Genomic DNA, 27,682 nt, shown 5'->3' with positions numbered 1-27,682 from the left:
GCACATTGCAGCTGGTGCAGCCACCGTAGACGGTGCAGGGTACAGCGGGTTGAGTGGTGCTGGTGCCATCATGAGCCCCCCGGACCATGTTGTTGTGCTGTTGCTGTTGCTGCTGTGCATTGATGGGGCGGCGGTGGCGGCGGCTGCACAGGTGCCGCTGGTGCTCAACACCTGGGCGTTTGCAGGCGCTGCCCGGCGAGGTGAGTGTTAGTGCTGTACACAGTGGTGCAACAGTGCCCGTGGTCGCTGGAGCCCGTGTGCCGGTGTGTAACATAGAAACATAGAAAATAGGTGCAGGAGTAGGCCATTCGGCCCTTCCAGCCTGCACCGCCATTCAATATGATCATGGCTGATCATCCAACTCAGTAGCCTGTACCTGCCTTCTCTCCATACCCCCTGATCCCTTTAGCCACAAGGGCCACATCTAACTCCCTCTTAAATATAGCCAATGAACTGGCCTCAACTACCTTCTGTGGCAGAGAATTCCACAGATTCACCACTCTCTGTGTGAAGAAATGTTTTCTCATCTCGGTCCTAAAAGACTTCCCCCTTATCCTTAAGCTGTGACCCCTGGTTCTGGACTTCCCCAACATCGGGAACAATCTTCCTGCATCTAGCCTCGCCAACCCCTTAAGAATTTTATATGTTTCTATAAGATCCCCCCTCAGTCTTCTAAATTCCAGCGAGTACAAGCCGAGTCTATCCAGTCTTTCCTCATACGAAAGTCCCGCCATCCCAGGGATCAATCTGGTGAACCTTCTCTGTACTCTCTCTAAGGCAAGAACGTCTTTCCTCAGGTTAGGAGACCAAAACATGCACAGCTCGTGTGTTAGTCGTGCACAGTGGTGCAACAGTGCCCGTGTACACAGTGTACATGTGTTGCTGCATGCACAGCACGTGTTAGTCGTGCACAGTGCCCGTGTCTTGGTGCGTGTGCAGTGGTGCATAGTGCTCCTGCATTGGTGCACACGCAGCCCTGCACGCAGGAAATGGTATTGGGTAGACTGATGGGACTGAAGGCTGATAAATCCCCAGGGCCTGATGGTCTGCATCCCAGGGTACTTAAGGAGGTGGCTCTAGAAATAGTGCAAGCATTGGAGATCATTTTTCAATGTTCTATAGATTCAGGATCAGTTCCTGTGGATTGGAGGATAGCAAATGTTATCCCACTTTTTAAGAAAGGAGGGAGAGAGAAAACGGGTAATTATAGACCAGTTAGTCTGACATCAGTGGTGGGGAAGATGCTGGAGTCAATTATAAAAGACGAAATTGCTGAGCATTTGGATAGCAGTAACAGGATCATTCCGAGTCAGCATGGATTTCATATCATGCTTGACAAATCTACGGGAATTTTTTGAGGATGTAACTAGGAAAATTGACAGGGGAGAGTCAGTGGATGTGGTGTACCTCGACTTTCAGAAAGCCTTCGACAAGGTCCCACATAGGAGATTAGTGGGCAAAATTAGAGCACATGGTATTGGGGGTAGGGTACTGACATGGATAGAAAATTGGTTGACAGACAGAAAGCAAAGAGTGGGGATAAATGGGTCCCTTTCGGAATAGCAGGCAGTGACCAGTGGGGTACCGCAAGGTTCGGTGCTGGGACCCCAGCTATTTACGATATACATTAATGACTTAGATGAAGGGATTAAAAGTACCATTAGCAAATTTGCAGATGATACTAAGCTGGGGGGTAGTGTGAATTGTGAGGAAGATGCAATAAGGCTGCAGGGTGACTTGGTCAGGTTGTGTGAGTGAGCGGATACATGGCAGATGCAGTTTAATGTAGATAAGTGTGAGGTTATTCACTTTGGAAGTAAGAATAGAAAGGCAGATTATTATCTGAATGGTGTCAAGTTAGGAAGAGGGGATGTTCAACGAGATCTGGGTGTCCTAGTGCATCAGTCACTGAAAGGAAGCATGCAGGTACAGCAGGCAGTGAAGAAAGCAAATGGAATGTTGGCCTTCATAACAAGAGGAGTTGAGTATAGGAGCAAAGAGGTCCTTCTACAGTTGTACCGGGCCCTGGTGAGACCGCACCTGGAGTACTGTGTGCAGTTTTGGTCTCCAAATTTGAGGAAGGATATTCTTGCTATTGAGGGCGTGCAGCGTAGGTTCACTAGGTTAATTCCCGGAATGGCGGGACTGTCGTATGTTGAAAGGCTGGAGCAATTAGGCTTGTATACACTGGAATTTAGAAGGATGAGGGGGGATCTTATTGAAACATATAAGATAATTAGGGGATTGGACACATTAGAGGCAGGAAACATGTTCCCAATGTTGGGGGAGTCCAGAACAAGAGGCCACAGTTTAAGAATAAGGGGTAGGCCATTTAGAATGGAGATGAGGAAGAACTTTTTCAGTCAGAGAGTGGTGAAGGTGTGGAATTCTCTGCCTCAGAAGGCAGTGGAGGCCAGTTCGTTGGATGCTTTCAAGAGAGAGCTGGATAGAGCTCTTAAGGATAGCGGAGTGAGGGGGTATGGGGAGAAGGCAGGAACGGGGTACTGATTGAGAGTGATCAGCCATGATCGCATTGAATGGCGGTGCTGGCTCAAAGGGCTGAATGGCCTCCTCCTGCACCTATTGTCTATTGTCTATTGTCTATTGTGCCTGTGTGCTGCTGTGTGCACAGTTCCTGTATGATGGTGCACGCACAGTGCCCCATTTGCTTGCACACCCATTGCACACTCCTGCACTGTTTACTGCAGAATCTCTTGCACTGTTTGCGATCCCCACTCACGCAGCTTTCTGAGGATGTTCAATGCGGGGAGTTCCGCTCCTGTACATCCCCACAATATGCAGGCAGCTGGTAGTTCATAAAATCATAAGTGATAGCAGCAGAATTAGGCCATTAGGCCCATCACGCCTACTCCGCCATTCAATCATGGCTGATCTATCTCTCCCTCCTAAACCCATTCTCCTGCCTTCTCCCCATAACCCCTGACACCTGTACAAATCAACAATCTATCTTCCTCTGTCTTAAAATTACCCACTGACTTGGCCTCCACAGCCTTCTGCGGCAAAGAATCCCACAGATTCACCACCCTGTAGGACTACATTGTAAGGGCGGGTTCTATATAAAGGCATTGCCTTCTTTGAAGAAGTTCTCTTCCTCTCTCCGAGTCTGAAGAAGATTCCTGACCCAAAACTTATCCGTGTTCTCCAGAGATGCTGCCCGACCCGCTGAGTTACTCCAGCACTCTGAAACGTCACCTATCCATGTTCTCCACAGATGCTGCCTGACCCGCTGAGTTACTCCAGCACTTTATGTACTTTTGTGGTAAACCAGCATCTGCAGTTCCTTGTTTTGGCTACAAGGGCATTTGCTGCCCTTCCTCCAATTAGCTTCCAGAAGGAAGTGGCATCTATTGAAATCAAAGTGCACACCCTCCATCTCCGCTCACACCTGATTTAGACTTTAGAAATACAGCACAGAAAGAGACCTGTTAGTCCCCTGAGTCTGTGCAGACCAGCGATCACCCCGTACACGAGCACTATCCTACACTACCAAAGCCAATTGACCCAGATACCTGCACGTCTTTGGAGTGTGGGAGGAAACCAGAGCACCCGGAGAAAACCCACGCAGGTCACGGGGAGAACGTACAAACTCCGTACAGACAGCGCCTGTAGTCAGGATGGAACCTGGGTCTGTGGCGCTGTGAGGCAGCAACTCTACCGCTGCACCACTGTCCAACCCTAGTGTTAGAGTGAGCAACCGTTATCAAACAATACATCTCGGAGATCATGGAGAAAGCCAGTTCATATCTTAGGTGTGGAATTTCATGATTTAGACTGCTTTAGGTTTAAGGATCCAGCTTTCTTTAGCCTCTTGTTCCTGATTCCCCTACTCTGCATTTGTTATGTGTAACATAGAAACATAGAAAATAAGTGCAGGAAGTCATTTGGCCCTTCGAGCCAGCACCGCCATTCATTGTGATCATGGCTGATCATCCACAATCAGTAACCCGTGCCTGCCTTCTCCCCATATCCCTTGATTCCACTAGCCCCTAGAGCTCTATCTAACTCTCTCTTAAATCCATCCAGTGAATTGTCCTCCACTGCCCTCTGTGGCAGAGAATCCCACAAATTCACAACTCTCTGGGTGAAAAAGATTTTTCTCACCTCAGTTCTAAATGGCCTCCCCTTTATTCTTAGACTGGGTGGCCCCTGGTTCTGGACTCCCCCAACATCGGGAACATTTTTCCATTGACTCCATCTACACCTCACGCTGCCTCGGCAAGGCCAGCAGCATCATCAAGGACCAGTCTCACCCCGGCCACTCCCTCTTCTCCCCTCTCCCATCGGGCAAGAGGTACAGAAGTGTGAAAACACACACCTCCAGATTCAGGGACAGTTTCTTCCCAGCTGTTATCAGGCAACTGAAACATCCCATCACCAACCATAGAGCAGTCCTCAGCTCCCATCAACCTCAATGGAAACCCTATTTTTCCCTCCTAACCCAATTCTCCTGCCGTCTCTTCATAACCCCTGATACTTGTACTGATCAAGAATCTGTCAATCTCAACCCTTAAAAATATCCATTGACTTGGCCTCCACATCCGTCTGTTGACATGGTTTTTAACTCGGGATTTGTTGAATTAACATTCAGCATATTGAAAGAATGATTGCTCCTTTTTGAGATAAATTTGGAACATGCCAGCATAAAAGATAGTGAAATGGTAGAATCAGAAACTACGGTGATGAATCTGAACAAAGAATACTGAAGGTATAAAGCGAGTTATCAGGCTTCTGAACAGTCCTTCCATAAGCCAGGGTACGGTCCGATCTTTATTTGGACTATATTGGACTTCAGTGTTATATCCTTGCAGTAAATGTTGTATCCTTTATCAGTGCACTATAGTCGGCCTGGTTGTAATCATGTATAGTCTTCTTAGAAACATAGAAAATAGGTGCAGGAGGAGGCCATTCGGCTCTTCGAGCCTGCACCGCCATTCATTGTGATCATGGCTGATCATCCAACTCAGTATCCCGTACCTGCCTTCTCTCCATACCCCCTGATCCCTTTAGCCACAAGGGCCACATCTAACTCCCTCTTAAATATAGCCAATGAACTGGCCTCAACTACCTTCTGTGGCAGAGAATTCCACAGATTCACCACTCTGTGTGAAAAAAATGTTCTCATCTCGGTCCTAAAAGACTTCCCCCTTATCCTTAAACTGTGACCCCTTGTTCTGGACTTCCCCAACATCGGGAACAATCTTCCCGCATCTAGTCTGTCCAACCCCTTAAGAATTTTGTAAGTTTCTATAAAATCCCCCCTCAATCTTCTAAATTCCAGCGAGTACAAGCCGAGTCTATCCAGTCTTTCTTCATATGAAAGTCCTGCCATCCCAGAAATCAATCTGGTGAACCTTCTCTGTACTCCCTCTATGGCAAGAATGTCTTTCCTCAGATTAGGAGACCAAAACTGTACGTAATACTCCAGGTGTGGTCTCACCAACTGCAGCAGACTGATCGCACGCACGCACAAGCTTTTCACTGTATCTCAGTGCACGTGGCAATAATAAATGAAGCTAACTACCCCATTGCGGACATTGGACTTTGTCTGTGGAACAATGATGAGAACTATATTCTGCACTCTGTATCTTCCCCTTGCTCTAATGGTCACTGGTACTTTTATTGTATTTATTATTCTATCGTTTAATTGTACTTTATGGTACTACCGATTGTACTTGAATTTGAACTGAGTGTATTTAGGTGTAGTATTACATAGAAACATATAAAACAGGTGCAGGATGAGGCCATTTGGCCCTTCGAGCCAGCACCGCCATTCATTGTGATCATGGCTGATCATCCACAATCAGTAACCCGTGCCTGCCTTCTCCCCATATCCCTTGATTCCACTAGCCCCTAGAGCTCTATCTAACTCTCTTTTAAATCCATCCAGTGAATTGGCCTCCACTGCCCTCTGTGGCAGAGAATTCCACAAATTCACAACTCTGGGTGAAAAAGTTTCTTCTCACCTTCGATTTAAACCAGCATCTGCAGTTTTTTTCCTACACATCTTGGCGCTCCACTGCGAATTCTCCTCAAGTAATGTCTACTTTGAAGAAGTTCTCCTCTCCGACGAGTTTGGCAACATGCTCTCTCACTGCTCCCTCTTCGTGATTCCTTCTGCCCTGAGTCTGAAGAAGGGTCTCAACCCGAGACGTCACCCATTCCTTCTCTCCTGAGGTGCTGCCTGACCCACTGAGTTACTCCAGCATTTTGTTTCTTCCTTCTTCTCACCTCAGTTTTAAATGGCCTCCCCTTTATTCTTAGACTGTGGCCCTTGGTTCTGGACTCCCCCAACATTGGGAACATTTTTCCTGCACCTAGCTAGTCCAGTCCTTTTACAATTGTATACGTCTCCATAAGATCCCCTCTCATCCTTCTAAACTCCAGTGAATACAAGCCCAGTCTTTCCAATCTTTCCTCATATGACAGTCCCGCCATCCCGGGGATTAATCTAGTGAACCTACACTGCACTGCCTCAATTACAAGGATTATCCAAACTAATTGGATAGCATGCAAAACAAATCTTTCATTATAGCTTGGTACACGTGACAATAATGAAGCTGAACCTGCTTTCTCCCTGTCTGTGTCTGTGTGTGTGTGTGTGGGGGGTCTAGCGTGGACCACCCTTGCATCGGGGGGCTCAGTGTTGGATGCGGTGGAGCAGGGATGCAGCTGGTGTGAGGTTGCACAGTGTGATGGCACCGTGGGGTACGGAGGAAGCCCAGACGAGCGCGGGGAGACAACACTGGATGCCATGATCATGAACGGGTAAGAAGCGAGCCTGACTACCGTTACATCTTGCCTAATCATTACACAAACTCTCTCACACTTCCTCTCTCACACATTGATGGGGTTACATTCAAATTATCTTGTAAACTCGTCACAAGCAGGCACAGTTTCTAGAGCCGCTGCCTCACAATGACAGAGACCCGGGTACGTTCTTGACCTCTAGTACAGTCTGTGTGGAGTTTGCACGTTCCCCTCTGTGACCGCGTGGGTCTTCTCTGGGTACTCCGATTTCCTCCCACATGCGGGTTTGTAGGTTAATCGGCCTCTGTAAAAGAACAAAAATACTCAATAGACAATAGGTGCAGGAGGAGGCCATTCGGCCCTTCGAGCCAGCACCGCCATTCAATGTGATCTAGCTCTTCTTAAACTGTTGTCCCTGGTTCTGGACTCCCCCAACATTGGGAACATGTTTCCTGCCTCCCTTAATAATCTTATATGTTTCGATAAGATCCCCTCTCATTCTTCTAAATTCCAGTGTATACTCCTAGTGTGTAGGGAGTGGATGAGAAAGTGGGATTAGATAGAACTAGTATGAATGGGTGATCGAAGGTCAGTGTGGACCCGGTGGGCCTAACGGCCTGTTTCCATGTTTTATCTCCAAAACTAATGCATTCAAGAGAGAGCTAGATAGAGCTCTTAAGGATAGCGGAGTCAGGGGGTATGGGGAGAAGGCAGGAACGGGGTACTGATTGAGAATGATCAGCCCTGATCACATTGAATGGCGGTGCTGGCTCGAAGGGCCGAATGGCCTCCTCCTGCACCTATTGTCTATTGTCTAAATATAATCTCAACAACTCGCCTTTGAATATTGATTTGCTTCTTGTTTTTGACATACTTCATACAACAGGGAGATCCAAACTCCAAATTCAGCATCACAAAAGTCTTGTACAGTTGTAACATAACGTTCCATCTTCTATACTCATTTCCCTGACTGATGAAGGCCAGTGTGCCAAAAGTCTTCTTTACCACCTTAACTACCTGTGATACCACTTTCAGGGAACTGTGTACCTGCACTCCTCGATCCCTCTGCTCTACAACACTCCCCAGAGCCCTGCCATTTACTGTGAAGATTTTGACCTGGTTTGACTTCCCAAAATGCAACACCTCACGTAAGCATAATCAGTCAGTATCAGGCAACTGAACCGTCTTACCACCAACAAGTGATATCAGTTGTCTCTGATATCAGCTGAGAAGAAACTGTCCCTAATTCTATCAACAGCTAATCTGAATCTAGTTCTTTCAACAACTAGAGAGCAGTCCTGTACCATCTACCTCGTTGGAGACCCTCGGACGATCTTTAATCGGACTTTACTTGAACTAAACATTATTCCCTTTATCATGTAACTGTGCACTGTGGACGGCTCGATTGTAATCATGTAGTCTTTCTGCTGACTGGTTAGCACACAAGAAAAGCTTTTCACTGTACCTCGGTACACGGAACAATAAACTAAACAAAACTAAATCTGTACTATCCGGGGGCTGGTGAATCTGCCTATATCACTGATATGAAGGAAAGAAAACTACAGATTCTGGATTAAATCGAAGGTAGACACAAAATGCTGGAGTAACTCAGCGGGTCAGGCAGCATCTCTGGAGAGAAGAAATGGGTGACATTTCGGGTCGAGACCTTTCTTCAGGCCCTTCTTTGAGACCCTTTGTCACCCATTCCTTCTCTCCAGAGATGCTGCTGACCCGCTGAGTTACTCCAGCATCTTGTGTCTACCTTCACTGTGACTTGATTTGTGTTGTATCTGCAGTGACACGATGGAGGTTGGGGGAGTTGGAGACCTGCGGAGGATTAAAGGTGCGATCAGCGTAGCGCGAGCGGTCATGGAGCACAGCACTCACACGCTGCTGGTGGGGCAGTCAGGTAATCTCACATCCTCATCCGCCGTACAACTCTCCCAGCTTCTGCCATGCATCAAAACTTTGGATGTTCTCAATGGTCCCTATTGTTGTCACGTGATAGGAGCAGAATTAGGATGTTTGGCCCATTAAGTCTACTCCGCCATTCAATCATGGCTGATCTATCTTTCCCACTCAACCCCATTCTCCTGCCTTCTCCCCATAACCCCAAACACCATATGGTACAGTGCAAAGCTTGTTCTGCATGCTATCTGGTCAGATCATGAACCATGGATAGGACAGTTTTCGATGGTAATGGACCAAACGATGGTAGGTGGGACTCGCGTAGCTGGGACGTGTTGGCCGGTGTGGGCAAGTTGGACCAAAGGACCGGAGCTCCCGCAGAAAGCCCAATGCAAGATATATGGGATGAAAGTTTACAACATATACACCAATGTTCATTAAATACTAGACATTCCTTAATACAATTTAAAATAATACATAGATTACATTATTCGAAGACGAAATTAAATAGGATTTTTCCTAGTATCTCTCCTATTTGTGATAAATGTCAATTTCAAGAAGCTAATTTAACTCATATTTTCGTAACTTGTATAAAAATGCAAAACTTCTGGTTGGAGATTTTTAAAATAGTTTCTAAAGTTATCAACAAGCAATTGGATATGGATCCAAAATTAATTATATTAGGATTATCAGAACATACTACAAACTTTACAACAAGTCAAGTACATTTTCTTGATTACAGTCTAATAACTGCGAAAAAAATAATACTTAAATTTTGGAAAAAACCAATAACCCCCACAATTAAAATGTGGACTACGGAAATGACAGAGACCCTGCATTTGGAAAAAATAAGATTTGCCTTAATTGACAAACCTGAGTTATTTTTTAAAATATGGTCTCCATTTATTGAATTTTTAGAAAAGTAAATGGGTTTGGCACAGGACTAAAATAAAAAATTTAAATTAAAAGTTGAAACTTGAGTTAAGGGTTGGATGTACAACTGTGGTTATTGTCTCCTGGATCTACCCCCTTTAATTTTTATAGTTATATCTTTTTTTTAATCCTCTTATTCTCTCTTCCCAATAGTTTATAGTTTTTTTTTCTTTTTTTTTTCCTTTCTTCTTTATTTTTTATTTTCTCTCTTTAATAATTTTAAAATTGAAGCTATGTAAGAACTCTGTAACAAATGTGTCTTTTATTTCTATTTGTACATATGCTTTTCAAAAATTTAAAAACAAACAAATAAATAAATAAATAAAAAAGAAAGCCCACGTGGTCACAGGGAGAATGTGCAAACTCCATACAGACAGCACCTGAGGGCAGGATTGAGCGCTGTAAGGCAGCAACACTACCTTAAAATTCATACTCGATCTGAAGTACATTAGATCCACTTCTGGAACAGTGCGCAGATAGTGGCCATCGTACAACTTCCAAGGTTCTGAAATGTCTCTGAAATTAAACCAGCATCTGCAGTTCACCGTATCCACAAGTCATTAGTGCTAAACGCACTTAGAAAAAAACAAGTCTGTGGTGGTACACGCACACAAAAACATGATTTATATATTATTAATTTTATTCCAGCTGTGATCCACATAGTTCCATTAAGATGACTATTCGTGAGCACTCTGATTCATCTCTCCCTCTATAATAAAAAGGGTCAAATCACCATTTTCTTTTTAATTTATTGGTGTAATATTTAATATGTATCCAGGTCCCTTTGTTTAGTTTAGAGTCCATGCCGACCAGCAATCCCCGTACACTAGCACTACCCCACACACGCACACTAGGGACTAGTTATAATCTTTACCAAAGCCAATTAACCTACAAACCTGCACGTCTTTGGAGTGTGGGAGGAAACCGGAGCACCCGGAGAAAACCCACGCGGTCACAGGGAGAACATGCAAGCTCCGCGCAGACAGCGTCCGTAGGTTGTTGAGGGCGTGCAGTGTAGGTTTACTAGGTTAATTCACGGGATGGCGGGACTGTCATATGTTGAAAGACTGGAGCAACTGGGCTTGTCTACACTGGAATTTAGAAGGATGAGAGGGGATCATATTGAAACATATAAGATTATTAAAAGATTGGACGCGTTAGAGGCAGGAAACATGTTCCCAATGTTTGGAGAGTCCAGAACCAGGGACCACAGTTTAAGAATATAGGTTAGGCCATTTAGAACAGAGATGAGGAAAAACTTTTTCATTCAGAGTTGTGAATCTGGAATTCTCTGCCTCAGAAGGCAGTGGAGGCCAATTCTCTGGATGTTTTCAAGAGAGAGTTAGATAGAGCTCTTAAAGTTAGCGGAGTCAATGGATATGGGGAGAAGACAGGAACGGGGTACTGATTGTGGATGATCAGCCTTGATCACAGTGAATGGCGATGCTGGTGCGAAGGGCCGAATGGCCTCCTCCTGCACCTATTGTCTATTGTAGTCAGGATCAACCCGGGTCTCTGGTGCTGTGAGGCAGCAACTCTACCGCTGCGCCACCATGCCGCACATATAATTCTGGGTTCTCATCATTTAAAAATATTCCATTTCATATTTCTTCTTGCGTTTGAGGCAGCTGAAGTTATGAAGCTGCTTCTGCTTCTGCTGTCTCTGTTTGTTGTCGTTCGCTTGACTGAGGTCAGTTGACAGGGTTCACCACGGGGAGGTCGACAATGTCAGCCCCCATTTCATATTTCTGTTTAATGAATAACCTCATTATTCTGCACATTGCATGCATGTCTTGTGTCCTTATCACTTACTCAATCCCTTGTCCACTTTAACAGTGCGTTTGACGATATTGTTCTTCCATCCAGCTGTTTTTAAAACACGGTTTTTCCCCTTAGCATCAATATTTGCTCAGAACATGGGATTCCCCAGTGAAGATTTGACGACCAACAGATCGCTGTCCTTGCATTCGGAATGGCTGCAGAACAAGTGCCAGCCCAATAGCTGGAAGGTGAGAGTCACACAGGTCCCAGTGCCTCCATGTGAAGATGGGTCTAAATTAAGGGGCTCTACTATTTTAGTTTGGAGATACAGCGCGGAAACAGGCCCTTACGGTCCACAGGGTACGCGCCGCCCAGCGATCCCCGCACATTAACACTATCCTACACCCACTAGGGACAATTTGTACATTTACCAAGCCAATTAACCTACAAACCTGTACATCTTTGGAGTGTGGGAGGAAACTGAAGATCTTGGAGAAAACCCACGCAGGTCACGGAGAGAACGTGCAAACTCCACACAGACAGCATCCATAGTCGGGATGGAATCTGGGTGTCTGGCGCTGTGAGGCTGCAACTCTGCCGCTGTGCCGCCCATTTCCGTTCAGTATAGTTTTGTTTATTGTCACATGTACCGAGGTACAGTGAAAAGCTTTTGTTGCGTGCTATCCAGTCAGCGGAAAGACAATACATGATTACAATCGAGCTGTCCATAGTGTACAGATACATGATAAGGGAATAACGTTTAGTGCAAGGTAAAGCCAGCAAAGTCCGATCAAGGATAGTCCGAGGGTCACCAATGAGGTAGATAGTAGTTCAGCACTGCTCTCTGGTTGTGGTAGGATGGTTCAGTTGCCTGATAACTGCTGTTGTTTAACTACTGGTTGAGAAATTGACTGATTTTTCACAGAATGTTTTCCCAAATCCTGAGACATCCTGTGGACCATATAAACCAATCAAAGTGCTTGGGCCAAAACAGCACCGAGTGTCGGCATACCGAGCTAACATACACAACCACGACACCATTGGTGAGTGCTTCTCTCAGTTTGAAAGCCACTTTATTATTTGGAGTGTCGGAGTCTGAGGGGTGACCTTATTGAGGTGTACAAGATCTAGAGGGGTTATGGAGAAGGTGAATGTTCAGTCTTTCCCCAGGGTAGAGGATTCCACACTGCCTTTATCTTGCACTCAAGGTTATTCCCTTATCACAGCGAATGACTCAATTATGGTTGTGTATTGTCTTTCCGCTGACTGGTTGGCACGCAACAAAAGCTTTTTACTGTACCTGCGACAATAGATTGAACTGAAACTGAGCTAAACTGAAATAAAGCTAGAGGGCACAGGTTAAATTGAGAGGGGAGAGATTTAAGAGGGGCAGGGGCAACATTTTCACTCAGAGGGCAATAAGCTGTATAGGGAGAAACTACAGATGTTAGTTCAAGGATCTCGACCCCAAACATCTCCTATTCCTTTTCTCCAGAGATGCTGCCCGACCCGCTGAGTTACCACAGCTTTATGCATCTGGAATAAGCTGCCAGAGGTAGTTATAGAAACGGGTACAAAGATGACTTTTAGAAGACATTTGGACAGATATATCGATAGGAAGAGTTCAGGAGGACATAGGCCAAATGCACGGGAATGCGACTCGTTCAGTTTAGTTTATTGTCACGTGTACCGAGGTACAGTATAAAGCTTCTGTTGCGTGCTAACCAGCCAGCGGAAAGACGATACATAATTACATTTGAGCCTTCCACAGTGTATAGATACATGATAAGGCAATGTTGATTTGTGCAAGGTAAAGCCAGTAAAGTCCGATCAAAGATAGTCCGAGGGTCATTGATGAGGTAAAGTAAGAAATGTAGGAGTAGAGATTTAAGGTGCCATCTAGGAACCCATTGTGCCAACTAAGGAGGTCAGTTTGCCAACTTGGTTGACATGGACAGGCTGGGCTGGAGGACCTGTTTCTGTGCTGCAGTTCGATGACTCTATATCTGTGTATTGTACATATTGAGAAGCAGTAACCCAGCATCTCCTGTATAATTTAATATATTTTCTGATTTTGAATCAGGTATAATTGCAATTGATAAGTTTGGGAAAATTGCAGCAGGAACATCTACCAATGGACAGATCCATAAAATCCCTGGGTATGTCTGATCTAAAGCTTCATAAAACAATATCTGTGTGTCTATATGTCTTTTCACTACCTCTCCTCACTTTGCCCCTGTTCCTCTCCATAACATAAGGATTTCCAAGGTGGCACAGTGGCACAGTGGCACGGTGGCACAGTGGCACACTGGTAGAGCTGCTGCCTCGCTGTGCCAGAGACCCGGCTTCCAACCTGACCCCGGATGCTACCTGTGTGCAGCTTGTACATTCTCCCTGTGACTGTGTGGGTTTCATAGAAACATAGAAAATAGGTGCAGGAGGAGGCCATTCGGCCCTTTGAGCCTGCACCGCCATTCAATATGATCATGGCTGATCATCCAACTCAGTATCCCGTACCTGCCTTCTCTCCATACCCCCTGATCCCTTTAGCCACAAGGGCCACATCTAACTCTCTCTTACATATAGCCAATGAACTGTCCTCAACTACCTTCTGTGGCAGAGAATTCCACAGATTCACCACTCTCTGTGTGAAAAAAAACGTTCTCATCTCGGTCCTAAAAGACTTCCCCCTTATCCTTCCCCCTACTCCCTAGCGTTTGAGGCTCATTGAGGAGGCGCTGTGAACTGTTTTGTATGTGCTGTTATGTTTGCGTGCTACTGTATGTTTCATTTTTTTCCTAATCAGATGTACAGCACTTTGGTCAACGTGGGTTGTTTTTAAATGTGCTATACAAATAAAATTGACTTGACTTGACTTAAACTGTGACCCCTTGTTCTGGACTTCCCCAACATCGGGAACAATCTTCCTGCATCTAGCCTGTCCAACCCCTTAAGAATTTTGTAAGTTGCTATAAGATCCCCCCTCAATCTTCTAAATTCCAGCGAGTACAAGCCGAGTCTATCCAGTCTTTCTTCATATGAAAGTCCTGCCATCCCAGGAATCAATCTGGTGAACCTTCTCTGTACTCCCTCTATGGCAAGAATGTCTTTCCTCAGATTAGGAGACCAAAACTGTTTCCTCCAGGTGCTCCAGTTTCCTCCCACATCCCAGAGTCTTTCACTTTATCACATCAATATTAGAAGACATGCGGGTTTGTAGGTTAATCGGCCCGCTGTAAATTAACCCTGGTGTGCAGGGAGTGGATGAGAAAGTGGGATAACATAGAACTAGTGTGAATGGGTGATTGATGGTGGGTGTGCACTCGGTGGGCCCAAAGGTCTGTTTCAACTTTGTATCTCTCAACTCAACTAAACTAAACGAGAATTTAACATTTGAGCTAAGATGATCTCCAGGTTACTCCTAGTATTGATATGATAAAGTTAAACTCAGGCATTATTTGTGATTAACTGCTAGTGTAGCAACATGCTGAATATCAGAGAGAGAGAGAGACAGACAGACACACACACACACACACACACACACACACACACACGAGGAACTTGGCTGGGTCAGGCAGCATCTGGGGAGGGAATGAACAGGTAACATTTCAGTTGGAGACCTTTCTGCAGACTGTTAAATATCATGCTTTATATGATGAGAGTAAAATGACTTGCAAGTTGACATTGAGTTATATGACTTGCAAGTTGACATTGAGTTTAGAGATGCAGCATGGAAACAGGCCATTCGGCCCACTGAGTTCATGCTGACTATTGATCACTCGTTCATAGTAGTTGTATGTTATCTCACTTTCTCATCCACTCGCTACACACTATGGGCAATTCACAGAGGCCAACTAACGTACAAACCTGCACACCTTTGGGATATGGGAAGAAACACAGATAGTACCTTCTCCCTGTGACCAGCGTGGGTTTTCTCCAAGATCTTTGGTTCACAGTATCCTCCCACACACCAAAGACGTAAAGGTTGATAGGTTAATTGGCTTGGTATAATTGTAATTGTAAATTGTCCCGTGTGTATGTCGGATGGTGTAAATGTGCGGGGATCGTTGGTTGAAGCAGACTCGGTGGGCCAAAGGGCCTGTTTCTGCGCTGTAACTCCAACTTAAACTGTATTAAATACCTGGAGGAAACTCATGCTGTCACAGGGAGAACTGCAGTCTCCACACAGACAGCACCTGAGGTCTAGATCGAATCTGGGTCTGTGGTGCTGTAGGCAGTGGCTCTACCCGCTGCAGGCAGTGGCTCTACCCGCTGTAGGCAGTGGCTCTACCCGCTGCAGGCAGTGGCTCTACCCGCTGTAGGCAGTGGCTCTACCCGCTGTAGGCAGTGGCTCTACCCGCTGTAGGCAGTGGCTCTACCCGCTGTAGGCAGTGGCTCTACCCGCTGCAGGCAGTGGCTCTACCCGCTGTAGACAGTGGCTCTACCCGCTGTAGGCAGTGGCTCTACCCGCTGTAGGCAGTGGCTCTACCCGCTGCAGGCAGTGGCTCTACCCGCTGCAGGCAGTGGCTCTACCCGCTGCAGGCAGTGGCTCTACCCGCTGCAGGCAGTGGCTCTACCCGCTGCAGGCAGTGGCTCTACCCGCTGGAGGCAGTGGCTCTACCCGCTGTAGACAGTGGCTCTACCCGCTGTAGATAGTGGCTCTACCCGCTGTAGACAGTGGCTCTACCCCATGTAGGCAGTGGCTCTACCTGCTGTAGACAGTGGCACTACCCGCTGTAGGCAGTGGCTCTACCCGCTGTAGACAGTGGCTCTACCCGCTGTAGACAGTGGCTCTACCCGCTGTAGGCAGTGGCACTACCCGCTGCGCCACTGTGCCGTCCCACGTTACATTTCTTATGTAACACACTTACTTCCATTATCATCCACGGGCTTAATACTACTGCTTGGTAGAAAATTGGTGTTAAATTGGCGGGACAAATGTATTATGGAATGAAAGTCGTCAGATCAATTTACTCTCTACAGTACCGCCCAGGCAGCAGAGGTGATAATTACTGCCATGTTGTAAATCTTATGCTGTTTAACATTCAGTGCTATAAGGTTATGGCTATTAATGCCAACCAATGCTCTTAAGTGTGTTGGAGAATGAACAAAATGGTACTCAAATCCTAAAATTAGCTTGAAAAGTACAAATTGCTCACTGTGCGACAATCAAACCTTCTGTAATAGTAGCTACCATTGGAATTAAAACTTTGTACATCGATAGCCAACTTGTTGAATTCCCACGTTGCCTTGACTGGGTAGGGGCGTCACAGTGGTGCGGCGGGTAGAGCTGCTGCCTCACAGCACCAGAGGCCCGGGTTCCATCCTGACTACGGGTGCTGTCTGTGTGAATTTTGTGCGTTCTCACAATTTATATTTTTACCAAGCCAATTTACAAACCTGTACACACGTCTTTGGAGTGTGGGAGGAAACTGGAGGGCCCAGCAAATACTCACACAGGTCACGGGGAGAACGTACAAAGTCCATACATACAGCACCCATAGTCGGGATCAAACCCGGGTCTCTGGTGCTTAGAGGCAGCACCTTTAACGCTGCACCACCGTGCTGCCCAATGATGTTCTACGTTCTTAATCCATATTTACAAATCAGATGGTAGCATGTTTATAGTAAAGACCATCATAGATGATGGCGTGGGCAGTGATGGGTGTGTGATGTGTCTCACAGCCGTGTAGGGGATTCCCCGATCGCTGGAGCGGGTGCCTACGCCGACAGCACAGCTGGAGCAGCAGCTGCTACTGGGAATGGAGACATCATGATGCGATTCCTCCCAAGGTACGTCAACTCTCACCGCACACAGCCTGAAACGGGCCCACCGAGTCCGCGATGACCATCGATAAGCTAGGGTACTGTCCGATTCACCTCTACCCCAATGTGGACATTGGACTCGGGAACTGTTCTACCCCAAAGAATGGTAGACGCAAAATGCTGGAGGAGCTCTATTCCATGGAGCGTAGGAGGATGAGGGGAGATCATATAGAGGTGTACAAAATCATGAGAGGAATAGATCGGGTAGATGCACAGAGTCATTTACCCAGAGTAGGGTAAACGAGGACCAGAGGACATAGGTTCAAGGTGAAGAGGAAAATATTTAATAGGAATCCGAGGGGTAACTTTTTCACACAGAGGGCGGTGGGTGTAGGGAACAAGCTGCCAGAGGAGGTAGACAATAGGTGCAGGAGGAGGCCATTCGGCCCTTCGAGCCAGCACCGCCATTCAATGTGATCATGGCGGTTGACAGACAGAAAGCAAAAAGTGGGGATAAATGGGTCCCTTTCAGAATGGCAGGCAGTAACTAGTGGGGTACCGCATGGCTCGGTGCTGGGACCGCAGCTATTTACAATATACATTAATGATTTGGATGAAGGGATTAAAAGTACCATTAGCAAATTTGCAGATGATACAAAGCTGGGTGGTAGTGTGAACTGTGAGGAAGATGCTATGAGGTTGCAGGGTGACTTGGACAGGTTGTGTGAGTGGGCGGATGCATGGCAGATGCAGTTTAATGTGGATAAGTGTGAGGTTATCCACATTGGTGGTAAGAATAGGAAGGCAGAGTATTATCTGAATGGTGTCAAGTTAGGAAAAGGGGACGTACAACGAGATCTGGGTGTCCTAGTGCATCAGTCACTGAAAGGAAGCATGCAGGTACAGCAGGCAGTGAAGAAAACCAATGGACTGTTGGCCTTCATAACAAGAGGAGTTGAGTATGGGAGCAAAGAGGTCCTTCTGCAATTGTACAGGGCCCTAGTGAGACCGCACCTGGAGTAGTGTGTGCAGTTTTGGTCTCCAAATTTGAGGAAGGATATTCTTGCTATTGAGGGCGTGCAGCGTAGATTTACTAGGTTAATTCCCGGAATGGCGGGACTGTTGTATGTTGAAAGACTGGATCGACTAGGCTTGTATACACTGGAATTTAGAAGGATGAGAGGAGATCTTATCGAAACGTATAAGATTATTAAGGGGTTGGACACGTTAGAGGCAGGAAACATGTTCCCAATGTTGGGGGAGTCCAGAACAAGGGGCCACAGTTTAAGAATAAGGGGTAGGCCATTTAGAACTGAGATGAGTAAAAACTTTTTCAGTCAGAGAGTTGTGAATCTGTGGAATTCTCTGCCTCAGAGGGCAGTGGGGGCCAATTCTCTGAATGAATTCAAGAGAGAGCTAGATAGAGCTCTTAAGGATAGCGGAGTCAGGGGGTATGGGGAGAAGGCAGGAACGGGGTACTGATTGTAAATGATCAGCCATGATCACATTGAATGGCGGTGCTGGCTCGAAGGGCCGAATGGCCTCCACATGCACCTATTGTCTATTAGGGTTCAGGCTAGGATTATGCCTCGTCATACAGATAAAGGCTGAGTAGTTTGCAGAAAGTTTATTTTCTAGCCTTGATAATATGTGCTGCAGTACATTTTCAATGTGGGTTTTGTTTGCCACCCTAGCTACCAGGCAGTGGAATACATGAGAATGGGGATAGATCCAATCACCGCCTGCCAGAGAGTTATTAGAAGAATCCAAAACTATTATCCAAACCTTTTTGGTGCCATCATCTGTGCCAACAAGACTGGGAGTTACGGTAAGTGTCGAGATCAATCTCATCTTGTCAGGGGTTACGGGGAGAAGGCAGGAGAATGGGGTTGAGAGGGAAAGATAGATCAGCCATGATTGAATGGCGGAGTAGACTTGATAGCCCGAATGGCCTAATTCTGCCTCTCTAAACTTATAAACATCTTCAGAGAAAAATTTAAGGACTAAAGGGAAATAAAACAAGATTGCCAAAATCTTTTGCAAAGAGGGGCAAAATTGGCTAAATGCGAGCAGGCGGGACAAGTGTAGCTGGGACATGTTGGCAGGCTGTTTCTGTGTTGTATGTCACTAACTCATTCTATGCAAAATAGTTGGTCACACACAAATAATTTAGATCAGAGCAGGAGACACAAGGATGCTGGGATCTTGGTCAAATGCTGGGATCTTGGTCAAAACACACATTGCTGGAGTAACTCAGCGGGTCAGGCAGTATCTGTGGAGAACATGGATAGGTGACGTTTCACAGAGTGCTGGAGAAACTCAGCGGGTCAGGCAGCATCTGTGGAGAACATGGATAGGCGATGTTTCAGAGTGCTGGAGTAACTCAGCGGGTTGGGCAGTATCTCTGGAGAACATGGATAGGTGATGTTTCACAGAGTGCTGGGTAAACTCAGCGGGTCAGGCAGCATCTGTGGAGAACATGGATAGGTGACGTTTCACAGAGTGCTGGAGTAACTCAGCGGGTCAGGCAGCATCTGTGGAGAACATGGATAGGTGAGGTTTCACAGAGTGCTGGAGAAACTCAGTGGGTCAGGCAGCATCTGTGGAGAACATGGATAGGCGATGTTTCAGAGTGCTGGAGTAACTCAGCGGGTCAGGCAGCATCTGTGGAGAACATGGATAGGCGATGTTTCAGAGTGCTGGAGTAACTCAGCGGGTTGGGCAGTATCTCTGGAGAACATGGATAGGGATGTTTCGGGTCAGGATCCTTGTTCAGATTGACCCGCTGAATTACTCTGGAAAAACATGATTTTTGTGCTTTTCGAGTGTTTTTGCTTCTAAATTCTTGATTCTAATTGTGGAAACAGTGCACACTAATTCACTACCTGCTGTTAGAAATTGCTAAACAGGATGACTCTAAACAACTTGGTATTAATTATGTTGATAATTAACAAGGAGTAAAGGTTTCTCGAGCACCTTTACTGACCTTTGCACCTCTAGCAGTGCCTCAAAGCAGACAGAGCTTTTGTGAAGCAATACTCTGCTAAATAACCAAATTCTTCGTACGATTAAATCTTATCTCTGACTGCAAAGCATTTCAGGACATAATTTGAGGTTGTGAAATATAATTACAAAAGGGCGTGCTTTGTTTTGCATTTGTGCTTTGAGGATGATGATTGAAGGCTGACATACAGCGTGCACTTTAGCAGCTGTGATAAAAGATTATCAGCCTGAATAATTCATGAAGGGGGAATGAGGGCAGAGATGATTGACGAGGATGTTGGCCAGGAATAAACCTTGCACAATGAACTGTCTCAGTTGCACGGTCTCGCCGATGTACAGGAGGCCACATCTGCAGCACCGGATGCAGTAAGTGAGGTTAGAGGAGCTACACGTGAACCTCTGACTCACCTGGAAGGTCCACTAGGGTCCCTGGGTGGAGGTGAGGACTAAGGCAGGGGGACAGGGATATGGGCCAAACGGGGGCAAACGAGACCAGTCTCAAGAAGGGTCCGATCCTTTCATTACAACATTTAAAAGACATTTGGACAGGTATATGGATAGGATAGGTTGAGAGGGATATGGGTCAAAGGCAGGCAGGTGGGACGTATAGACGGGGCTTGCCACACCGTGTGACTCTATCACCCGAAACTTTATCTACTCCAGAGATGCTGCCCGACCTGTTGAGCTACTCCAGCACTTTGTGTCTTCTCCAGAGACTAGTTTAGATGGGGAAGCACGGAAAGAGGCCCTTTAGCCAGAGGGTGGTGAATCTGTGGAATTCATTGCCACAGACGGCTGTGGAGGCCAAGTCAATGGGTATTTTTAAGGCAGAGATTGACAGAATCTTGATTAGTGCGGGTGTCAGGGGTTATGGGGAGAATGGGGTTGAGAGGGAGAGATAGATCAGCCATGATTGAATGGCGGAGTAGACTTGATGGGCCGAATGGCCTAATTCTGCGCCTGAAACATATGAGCGAACCACTGGAGACCCACACTGATTTTTATGTTGTACAAGATACATTCACATTGAAACACAATGCACGGGAGGAAAACCTGTTGGAAAGGAAGCAATCTGAATTTGCAGTGGTTGGACTAGATTAGTTTTATTTTGTATTATGCCCCTCCTGCTGGGAAATGGATAGGAGAGTTGAGAAACTTTTCACAATCCCTCACATCTGCTAATTAATGAACTGTGGCATCTCAGTGGGGTGGAGTATTTAGGATTCATATGTAAAATCATATATAGTTTGATAGCTCGCTTTCAAGGTGACATTTTGTAATGAAAACAAAGATTGGGCAGGCGAGGACTTTATTCGTTGGCGTGCGAGAGGATGAGGAGTGATCTCATAGAGGTGTATAAAATCATGAGAGGAATACATCAGGTAGATGCACAGAGTCTCTTGCCCAGAGTAAGGGAATCGAGAACCAGAGGACATGGATTTAAGGTGAGGGGGGGGAAAGATTAAATAGGGACATGCGCGCCAGAGACCCTGACGATGGGTACTGTCTGTACTGAGTTTGTATGTTCTCCCCAGAATCTCCCCGGGTTCTCTCTGAGAGCTCTGGTTTCCTCCCACACTCCCACAATAGATAGGATGGAAAGCAGTGACTGGATCGGTCAAAGTCAACATGCATTTATGAAGGGGAAATCCAGCTTGAATAATCTTCTGGAATTTTGTGAGGATGTAACAAGTAGAATGGATAAAGGAGAGCCAATGGATGTGGATATTTATTCACAAAATGCTGGAGTAATCCTGCAGGTCAGGCAGCATCTCAGGAGAGAAGGAATGGGTGATGTTTCGGGTCGAGACCCTTCTTCACCAATGGATGTGGTGTATCTGGACTTTCAAAAAGCCTTTGACAAGGTCCCACACAAGAGATAAAAAATTAGAGCACATGGTATTGGGGGTCGGGTATTGGCATGAATAGAAAACTGGTTGGCAGACAGGAAGCAAAGAGTAGGAATTGACTGGTCCTTTTCAGAATGGCAGTCAGTGAGTGACTAGTGGGGTGCCACAAGGCTTGGTGCTGGGATCCCAGTTATTTACAATATATATCAACGATTTACACGAAGGAATTAAATGTGACATCTCCAAGTTTGCAGATGACACAAAGCTGGGTGGCAGTGTGAGCTGCGAGGAGGATGCCATGAGGCTGCAGGGTGACTTAGGTTGGGTGAGTGGGCAGAAGCATGGCAGGTGCAGTATAATGTGGATAAATGTGAGATTATCCACCTTGGTGGCAAGAACAGGAAGGAAGATTATTAGCTGAATGGTGTCAGATTAGGAAAAGGGAAGGTGTAACGAAACCTTGGTGTGCTTGTACATCAGTCACTGGAAGTAAATAGGCAGTGAAAAAAGCTAATGGCATGTTGGCCTTCATACGAGAGGATTTGAGTTTAGGAGCAAGGAGGCCCTACTGCAGTTGTACAGCGCCCTGGTGAGACCGCACCTGAGGTATTGTGTGCAATTTTGGTCTCCTAATTTGAGGAAGGACATTCTTGCTATTGAGGCAGTGCAGCGTAGGGTCACAATTCCTGGGATGGCGGGACTGACATTTGATGATAGTATGAGTCGACTGGCCTTGTATTCACAGGAATTTATAAGGATGAGAGGGGATCTTATAGAAAAATAGAATTCTTAAAGAACTGGATAGGCTGTAGGCTATAGGCTCAGAAGGGAGGTGGCTATATGAAACAAGCTGGCAGGGGGGTAGTTGAGGCTGGGACTATAATATTTCAAAGACTTTTGAACAAGAACATGGATAGAAAAGGTTGAATGGGATATGGACACAAAATGCTGGAGTAACTCAGTGGGTCAGGCAGCATCTGTGGGGAACGTGGATAGGTGACGCTTCACAGAGTGTTGGAGTAAGTCAGCAGTCAGGCAGCATCTCTGGAGAACATGGAGAGGTGATATTTCACAGAGTGCTGGAGTAACTCAGCGGGTCAGGCAGCATCTCTGGAGAACATGGATAGGTGACGTTTCAGAGTGCTGGAGCAACTCAGCGGGTCAGACAGCATCTCTGGAGAACATGAAGAGGTGATATTTCACAGAGTGCTGGAGTAACTCAGCGGGTCAGGCAGCATCTTTGGAGAAAAGGAATAGGTGACATTTCAGGTCCCTCCTTCAGACCCTCCTTCATGGCCAAACACAGGCAGGTGGGACTAGTATAGATGGGGCATGTTTGTCGTCATGGGCAAGTTGGACCAAGGCCTGTTTCTGACTTGCTTAGATGGGGCCTCTTGGACAGGTAGATGGGGAGGGGGACGGTTTCAAGGAATATGGGCTCCACAGTGAGATTATCATATCGTATCATATCATATATATACAGCCGGAAACAGGCCCTTTCGGCCCACCAAGTCCGTGCCGCCCAGCGATCCCCGTACATTAACACTATCCTACACCCACTAGGGACAATTTTTTACATTTACCCAGCCAATTAACCTACATACCTGTAGGTTATAACTTGATTTATAACTTGATTTAGAATAAAATACACAGATTGCAGATGCTGAAAGGGAAGAGACAAGAGGAAATCGGCAGGTCAGGCAAGGGGGCTATTGTTGATTGGGCTGAAGGGATCAGTGGATGTAGGGAGAGACCAATGTGAATATAGGATGGGTCACCAGGCTTCAAATTAAAAGGTCTACTCTTGCTCCTGGTTTTAATGGTTTTATCACAGTCCACAGAATTGTTTTATGGCCACCATAAAACTAGCTCTAGCGGCTCTTTTAGACCTTTATCACAGCAAGATTTCTCAAACTGGTTGACCTGGATTGAAAGAAATAAAGGCTTCTCAGTAACATTGGCCAATGACCACCTGGCATGAACAGCAACTGAACGAAGATGGAAGCTAAAATTATATTGTCAAAGCAATTCACCATAAAGCACATAATTTAGTCAGTTTAGTTTATTGTCACATGTACAGTGAAAAGCTATTGTTGTTGCTATCCATCTGCACTTCAATGGACTGAATCTTTAACCTGGAAGCTTCCTTGATTTTCGTATTACAGCAGTTGAATTATAATCAGTGCTATTGACTGGGAAAAGGTGCAGAAGAGATTCACCAGAATGTTATCTGGGCATGCGGACTTGAGTTACAGGGAGAGGCTGGGTCATTTTTCTTTGATGTGTAGGAGGCTGAGGGTGACTTTATTGAGGTGTACAAGATCATGAGGGGCATGGATAAAGTGAACAGTCTTTTTCTTAAGGTAGAGGAGTCTAGAATCACAGTGAGTGGCAGAAAAGTTGCTGCCTCACAGCGCCAGAGACCCAGGTTTGATCCTGAGCAAAGGGGCTGCTTGTATGGAGTTTATATATTCTCCCTGTGACCGCATGGGTTTTCTCCAGAGATCTTCGGTTTTCTCCCATACCCAAAGACATACAGGTTTGTAGGTTAATTGGCTTGGTATAAATGTAAATTGTCCCTAGTGTGTGTAGGATAGTGTTACTGTGTGGGGATCGCTGGTCGGCGCGGACTCGGTGGGCCGAAAGGCCTATTTCCGCGCTATATCTCTAAAGCTAAAATGTTTTAAAAAGGAAACAAAAATCATTCCTACAAATGTTAAAACTATGTATTTATTAATTTACTCAAATTCAATTAGAAATATAAAATTATGAGAAGCATTGCAGGGTAGACAGTGAGAAACTTTTTTCCAGGGTGGAAATGTCAAGCCACACGGGCAGCACAGCGACACCGCGGTAGAGTTGCTGCCTCACAGCATCAGAGACCCAGGTTCCATCCTACCACAGGTGCTGTGTGTACGGAGTTTGTACGTTCTCCCTGTAACTACATGGGTTTTCTCTGGGTGCTCCGGTTTCCTCCCACACTCCAAAGGCGTGCAGGTTTGTAGATTAATTGGCTTTGGTAAAATTGTGAATTGTCTCTTGTGTGTAGGATAGTGTTAATGTGCGGGGTTCGCTGGTCGCTGGTCGGCGCGGACTCGTGGGTTAAAGGGCCTGTTTCCACGGTATCTCTAAAGTAAATCAAATACAAGATTACATAGCTGTAAGATGTGGACAGACAGTGGTGGGGGCCTAGAATGCACTGCCAGGGTGGTGGTGGTGTTGGTGGAGGCAGATACGATAGTAGCGTTTAAGAGGCTTTAAGAAAGGTACATGGATATGCAGAGAATAGATGGATCTGGGTGACATGCAGGCAGAGGAGATTAGTTTAACTTGGCATCATGTTTGATTTAGCAGGACATGGACATTATAGGCCGAAGGGTCTGTCCTTGTACTGTGCTCATGTTCATGTGATAGGAGCATAATTAGGCCATTCAGCCCATCAAGTCTACTCCACCATTCAGTCATGGCTAATTTAAATTTCCCTTTCAACCCCATTCTCCTGCCTTCTCCCCATCCTGACACCACTACTGATCAAGAATCTGTCAACCTCCACCTTAAAAATAGCTCTTAAGGATAGCGGAGTCAGGGGGTATGGGGAGAAGGCAGGAACGGGGTACTGATTGAGAATAATCAGCCATGATCACATTGAATGGAGGTGCTGGCTCGAAGGGCCGAATGGCCTCCTCCTGCACCTATTTATTGTCTATTGTCTATAAATACCCAATGACTTGGCCTTCACAGCCGTAGGTGGCAATGAATTCCACAGATTCACCACCATCTGGCTAAAGAAATTCCTCCTCATCTCCTTGCTAAAGATACGTCCTTTTATTAGAGGATGTGGCCTCTGGTCCTAGACTCTCCCACTAGTTGAAATATCTTTCTGTTCTATGTTCTGGACACGTCTTTCTCCAGACCATCAGAAACATTTGAGCTAAATACTGTTCAAAATACAAAGATACGTGAACTGTGTTACATTAATCCTGATTTCCTGAACTTCTTGTTCCACAGGTGCTGCTTGTAGCAAAGCCCCAGAACTAAGTCAATTTCATTTTATGGTTTACAATCCTCAAATGGGCTCAGATCAAACTGTGGACTGTATTTAATGGAGATGCAAGGAACTGCAGATGCTGGAATCTTGCCCAAAGTGCTGGAGGAACGCTGCGGGCCAGGCAGCGTCTGTGGAAGGAATGGACATGCCGTTTTGGGTCGGGACCTTTTTTCAGAGAGCATTTAATGCTTCTCAATTCCAAAATATTTTATGATTCAAATTGTTTGCACTAATTGCAGTTTTACTGTTTCATAATCGCCCTTTGATAAGTCTTCCAACAACTTACTATGTCGAAGGCCACTACTTAAGTAATTTTTAAGTAAATGTCAAAGTTTTGTTGCAATCTGCTGAGATGTTGTTACTGAACTGCAGAAATGTCTGATTTGCCCATTAAATGAGTAAAAATGAGTAAATGATTTCAAAGATGCCTGGGGGTACATATTTGTTTACCATGTGTGAATGTGTACTTGAAAAGCCCCTGGAAAATTATTTTTAAGTAAGCAGACAATTAATTCACAATAAAAAAAATAACTGCCTCACAAACCAAATTGTAGATTTTTCTTAACGGAATCGCGAGCCTGAAAACCGTGACCTCCAGGTTCAAGAACAGCTTCTTCCCAGCAACCATCGGACTCTTGAACATTACAAAATACTAACCTCAGCAACTATGATCTTCGATGGACTGTTTCCATGGTTGTAGAAAGACTTTGGTTTTGCACTATTATGCTTACCTTGTGTTAATGAATATTGACTATTATCGGTTAGTCAATGGAATCATACAGAACGGAAACAGGCCCTTCGGCCAAAACCTATCCATGTTCACGGAGATATGGAAATTTCACATAGTCCTATTTTTGTGTTTGATCCATTTGCCTCCAAACCTTTCTTATCCATGTACCTGTCCAAATGTCTTTTAAATGTTGTTATAGTACCTGCCTCAACTACCTCCTCCAGCAGCTCGTTCCATACACCCATCTCCCTCTGTGTTGAAAAAGTTGCCCTAGGTTCCTATTAAACATAGAAACATAGAAAATAGGTGCAGGAGGAGGCCATTTGGCCCTTCGAGCCAGCACCGCCATTCATTGAGATCATGGCTGATCTTCCACAATCAGTACCCCGTGCCTGCCTTCTCCCCATATCCCTCGATTCCGCTAGTCCCTAGAGCTCTATCTAACTCCTTTTTAAATTCATCAAGTGAATTAGACTCCACTGCCTTCTGTGGCAGTGAATTCCACAAATTCACAACTCTCTGGGTGAAAAAGTTTCTTCTCACCTCAGTTTTAAATGGCCTCCCCTTTATTCTTAGACTGTGGCCCCTGGTTCTGGACTCCCCCAACATTGGGAACATTTTTTCTGCATCTAGCTTGTCCAGTCCTTTTATAATTGTATATGTCTTCATAAGATCCCCTCTCATCCTTTTAAACTCCAGTGAATTAAATCTTCAGGAAACAAGAAACTGCAAATGTTGGTTTACAAGAAGACTGTCCATATTCTGCAGAGTTGCTGCCTGACCCATTGAGTTACTCCAGCGCTCTGTGTCTTTTTTTCCTGTTAAATCTTTCCCCTCTTCGGGGCGGCACAGTCGCGCAGCGGCAGAGTTGCCACCTTACAGCGCCAGTAACCCGGGTTCAATCCTGACTGCGGG

At 45.7% G+C, this 27,682-nt stretch overlaps 1 protein-coding gene across 1 annotated transcript; it reads left to right on the top strand.

Moving 5' to 3' along the window:
• LOC144592483 (N(4)-(beta-N-acetylglucosaminyl)-L-asparaginase-like) lies at positions 1-26,567 on the top strand. The gene is made up of 9 exons (XM_078397082.1): positions 1-200; positions 6,633-6,786; positions 8,565-8,677; positions 11,506-11,618; positions 12,296-12,413; positions 13,454-13,529; positions 17,056-17,163; positions 18,831-18,964; positions 25,998-26,567. The coding sequence occupies exons 1-9, from the start codon at positions 71-73 to the stop codon at positions 26,090-26,092; spliced, it is 1,041 nt and encodes a 346-aa protein (XP_078253208.1). The 5' UTR covers positions 1-70; the 3' UTR covers positions 26,093-26,567.
• Positions 26,568-27,682: the final 1,115 nt, after the last annotated feature.

This window comes from Rhinoraja longicauda, chromosome 3, assembly GCF_053455715.1.
Source record: "Rhinoraja longicauda isolate Sanriku21f chromosome 3, sRhiLon1.1, whole genome shotgun sequence".
NCBI classification, from domain to species: Eukaryota; Metazoa; Chordata; class Chondrichthyes; order Rajiformes; family Arhynchobatidae; genus Rhinoraja; species Rhinoraja longicauda.
Note: the sequence above shows the minus strand (reverse complement) of the source record. Positions and strands in the feature narration are given on the sequence as shown.